This window comes from Amphimedon queenslandica, unplaced genomic scaffold (genome assembly GCF_000090795.2).
Source record: "Amphimedon queenslandica unplaced genomic scaffold, v1.1 AMPQUscaffold_13330, whole genome shotgun sequence".
NCBI lineage: Eukaryota > Metazoa > Porifera > Demospongiae > Haplosclerida > Niphatidae > Amphimedon > Amphimedon queenslandica.
This window is the reverse complement of record NW_003546434.1, coordinates 155262-160261: the sequence shown is the minus strand read 5'-3', so window position 1 is coordinate 160261 and position 5000 is coordinate 155262. Positions and strand designations below refer to the sequence as shown.

Sequence of the window (5000 nt, the reverse complement as noted above, 5' to 3'; positions counted from 1 at the left end):
AGGGTTGACATCAGTTTGAACAATAGGCCTGTCATATGCAGGGTTGACATCACGTTTGAACAATAGGTCTGTCATATGCTGGATTAACATCAGTTTGAACAGTAGGTCTGTCATATGCAGGATTGACATCAGTTTGAACAATAGGTCTGTCATATGCAGGATTGACATCAGTTTGAACAATAGGTCTGTCATATGCAGGGTTGACATCAGTTTGGACAGTAGGTCTGTCATATGCAGGGTTGACGTCAGTTTGAACAGTAGGTCTGTCATATGCTGGATTGACATCAGTTTGAACAGTAGGTCTGTCATATGCAGGGTTGACATCAGTTTGAACAATAGGTCTGTCATATGCTGGATTGACATCAGTTTGAACAGTAGGTCTGTCATATGCAGGGTTGACGTCAGTTTGAACAGTAGGTCTGTCATATGCTGGATTGACATCAGTTTGAACATCATGTATCTGTACAACTATCATGTAATCATTATTATCATACGTATTATAATAGATACTATATACAGACCTTCAGTATATGCTGGAATATTTGTAGTAATCGGATCTTTAGTTACTAATGATAAATTAAAATAATAATTTAAATGTATCTCATACCTTCATTTTTCTTCCTTCTTCTAATCCAAAATATTGATACTATTACTAATATTAGGAAGATGACTGAACCTGCTACCACTGAAGACAGAGTATATAACAATTGTATTATTGGTGTACTGTCTGGAGTAGCTGTCATCACTGGAGTATGCTCTGTGGAATTAGCAATACAATAACTTATTGTACCTTATAAAAAGACCGTATACCTATTGAGACAGTAGGTGATGCATAGTAACTTGCTTTTTCAGACAATTCTATCATGGTAGCACTCATTGGTCCAGTTGTTATCATTGGAGTATACTCTGTGGAAATATTGGCATAAATTTGCTATACCTTATAGAAAGATTTTATACCTATGAATACTGAAGGAGATGAATAATAAAATGTTGCTTCAAACTCACTTCTGATCACTAAACCAACATAATTAGTAAAATAATAATAATAATAATAGTAGATTTCATTACCATTGATTGTAGTGAGTGCATTTGAAAGTGATGGGATGTTAATGATTACAATCTCAACCAGTGAATGATACTGTACAGGAGGTCCATATATTGATCCATTGTTGAGATAATAAACTGATACATTATACACTCCACTGGTTGATACTGATAGTATCCTATAGTCTGATCCAGTTATATTAAAGTGTTCATTCCTTCCATTACTAGTATCAGTAAATATCACATGACATCCATCATCAGTTGATACTAGTTGATATATACACTGTACACTAACTGATCCATTGGTATATGTATTGTTAATGTAGAGACCAATGACCTGATATGTAGCTGAGAGAAAGAAATGAATATTAATAAATATAATACTAGCTGTATACTTACTGATGATGGCATATGTCTCATACTGGAGCTTGTTCCTTAAGTTAAATACACGTACAGTATAATTGTATTGATGATGTGGTATTAATGTACGTATATCATTAATAGACTCATCAGTACCAGTGAATGTGTACTGATCAATGACTGCAGTACTGTCACTGGTAATAGTTAGGGAAGTGTTGGATTGTGAAGGAGGACAACTTAACTGATGACAAACAATGAAGCACATTATTAAATGAATTTTTATTTACCTTAATAGTCACATTAGGTCTTATGAAATCATCATTATTAATTGTAATATTAACAACATAACCAAAACCTATTAAGAAATTGCATTGACATAAAAGAATTAATGATCACTTACTTCCATTTTTGATTGCAAAACCAATTGAAGTATATTGATCCAGTAGTGCTGTTACACTGATATTGAATGAATCACAGTCTGTGATATTAGGAACTGTAACACTTGTGTTAGGTGTATTTGTGTCCAGTAAGATTTCATCTTCATCATCAGTAACTAATACTTGATAACTGACAGGTGATCCATCAGGAATATCAGCAGAAGAGTAACTAGGAGGCGACCATGTTATAAATAATGAATTGTTTATTGTAAAATTATACTGAATATCTTCAACTGATGATATACCTATTAATACATTACACTGTAAGAACATTATAACACAAATTGTCCCTAAAAGTTATACCCTATTTGCTGACCTCTAATATTTAGTAGTACACTATGGAAATATATAATCTGATACGGATTCAAAGAAGTAACTAAACTGCTAATTTCCAGTCCATCATTAATAGGTAGTGCATTTATTGTCAGCACTGATGAGAAGTTAGTATTGTTAACAGTGGTAGTAACGGCTGTTATTTGTCTTTGTTGTGCAGTGGAGTCAGTTAGTGCAACACGTTCTATCAGCCAATGATATTGATCATTTCCAATTCCAGTTCCTTCACAAGTGAATGTTGCTGTAGTATAAATAGGAGCTACTACTGATACTGGAGGTACTGTAATGACTAGAAAGAAATTAAAATGATTCAATTATAACATTTGTGTATTATATTTTACCAACTCCATCCACTGACAGAAAGATTATAAATATTGACACCAAGAGCAATGTTGCCAGCTCAAACATCTCTTGACTCTTTGACTTTCAAATCACCAAATGTATATAATAAAAACAGTCACATTATTAGGTCCAGTATTATTATCAACAGTGCAGGGTATGTTAAGATTGCTTTTCATAAGTTGAAATTCATGATATAATGCTATTTATACCACACTATTCAACAAAATAAAAACAGAACTCTTCATACTACTGACTTAGCTTCTTTTAATTTTTCAATGCCTTGTACACACCTTAAATTCCTTCATGAGATGAGAATAATAATTATTGTAAAAGAATGACTCATGCATGCACAATGAGTTTGAAATTATTAATAATCTGATGAATTATTATTCATCTGATACCAGCAGTGAGTCACTGCTGGTGGGTACGGCCTCTTTTCTCTTTCATTTGCAGTGGTCCCTTTGATTCCTTCTTGGATTTTTTGTCTGATTTCTCTTCTTCTTTCTACTCTGTCTATGCCTGTAGATTGAATAATAATGATAATAATTAATGATGAATAAAATTTTTGGTGGATTCTTAAATCACAAAAATCTCTGACAAAAAAATTTGTTAAAATTTTAATCACTGCTACTGTCATGTCTGCTCCTCTTGCTGCTTCGCTTTTTACTAGTTCTTTTTGTTTCATAATCGTCATGACGACGGTGTTTTCCTTTCTTCCTTATAAGGTAAGTGTCATCATCATCATCATCTGATGAGTCGCTGCTAGTGGGTGTGGCCTCTTTTCTCTTTCGTTTACGGTGGTCTCTTGATTTTGATTCCTTTTTTGATTTTTTGTCTGATTTCTTTTTCTTCTTTCTACTCTGTTTATGCCTGAAAATAATAATAATAATAATAAAATTAATGATACCGTACAAAATAATTTATTGATGAGAGTAATATTTAGCCAATTTGCCTGTCGAAAGAAATTGGCGGATTTTATATTGACAATTTTGTGCCATGTGTCATTGAGCATGCTCAGATTGAAACAAAATGGCCGATTTTATATTGGCGATTTCTTCATAAAACTGCCAATCACCAATATTAATTCCTCACCAATAAATCATCTTGTACGGTTAATACAAAATTGTATTATAAATCTCATAGCATCAATAAGAGCATGTGTGTGTGGGTGTATTAATTTGTTGGTCTAAAGTCCACAATTTAGTAATGTTCAAACTTCAAAGCTCTAAAAGTTGTAAGTTAGGTTCAATTATTCTACAATCATTACACAAGAATGCTGCAGAATGATGGACCTCTTTTGGAACAAATTTTAAAATTTGGCCAGAAATGGCATATTTCTAGAAAACAGAATTTCAAGTCAAAACCATCTACCGACATTGCATAATGCATTTACAGTAATGGGGTTTATTATTGTAAAAGCATAAACTTTATTATAATTATTAATGTACTTTTCTTTTTTAGTCATTCCATCGTTATCAGTGGTAGATGTTGCTTGACCAGTAGTGGCTCCTGGGGGTAGAGTTGGACCAAATTCAGAGGATGACAACCTCTCCCTTTCTCCTTTTCTCTGCAACACGAGTCTCTCTGAATCTTTGTCACCTTCCCTCTATCAATTAATAGTAATAACAACGACAACACTAAACACAGTGCTCCCCACAAAGCATGCTAAGTGAGCTAAGCAGTTCAGCAGCTTATCCCAATAGAGTAGTAGTACACAACTTTTGGAGAAACTTTACAAATTCATACAAAATATAGTTTTGATTGGAATTGGCTCAAACTTTCTACGCAACATAAGTACATGTATATGTATCAGGAAATGTAATAAAAATGGTGAATTCTCACCTTTTCATTTTTGGCGAAATTTGGCTAAAGACCCTGTACTATAGTACAGGGACTTTGGCCCAATTTTTGAGAAACTTTAAAAATTCATAAAAAATCCAATTTTGATCGGAATTGGCTCAAACTTTCTACATAACATAAGTACATGTATATGTATCAGGAAATGTAATAAAAATCGTGAATTCTCACCTTTTCATTTTTGCCGTAATTATTTTGGCCAAAGACCCTGTACTATTATAGTACAGGGACTTTGGCCCAATTTTTGAGAAACTTTTAAAATTCATAAAAAATCCAATTTTGATTGAGATTGGCTCAAACTTTCTACGCAACATAAGTACATGTATATGTATCAGGAAATGTAATAAAAATCGTGAATTCTCACCTCTTCATTTTTGGCGAAATTTGGCCAAAGACCCTGTACAGGGACTTTGGGCCAATTTTTGAGAAACTTTAAAAATTCATAAAAAATCCAATTTTGATCGGAATTGGCTCAAACTTTCTACGCAACATAAGTACATGTATATGTATTAGGAAATGTAATAAAAATGGTGAATTCTCGCTTTTTCATTTTTGGTGAAATTTGACCAAAGACCCTGTACTATAGTACAGGGACTTTGGGCCAATTTTTGAGAAAATTAAAAATCA

The 5000-nt window shown here is 33.0% G+C and overlaps 1 protein-coding gene and 1 long non-coding RNA gene across 2 annotated transcripts in view; both read right to left on the bottom strand.

Annotated features, from left to right (window-relative positions):
• Positions 1–533: 533 nt before the first annotated feature.
• LOC109583094 (uncharacterized) lies at positions 534–831 on the bottom strand. Its single transcript, XR_002185364.1, has 3 exons — positions 811–831; positions 608–757; positions 534–566 (listed from the first exon to the last, which is right to left on the bottom strand). It is a non-coding gene; the product is annotated as an uncharacterized LOC109583094 (long non-coding RNA).
• Positions 832–3017: 2186 nt separating this feature from the next.
• The window catches only part of LOC105313287 (multiple myeloma tumor-associated protein 2 homolog), a 5434-nt gene continuing 3451 nt past the window's right edge, over positions 3018–5000 (bottom strand). Inside the window, exons 7-8 of the mRNA XM_019998271.1 lie at positions 3965–4122; positions 3018–3386 (exon numbers count right to left, since the gene is read on the bottom strand). Of these exons, the coding sequence (XP_019853830.1) occupies positions 3134–3386; positions 3965–4122 (411 nt within the window). The 3' untranslated portion in view covers positions 3018–3133. The remainder of the gene's footprint in view (positions 3387–3964; positions 4123–5000) is intronic.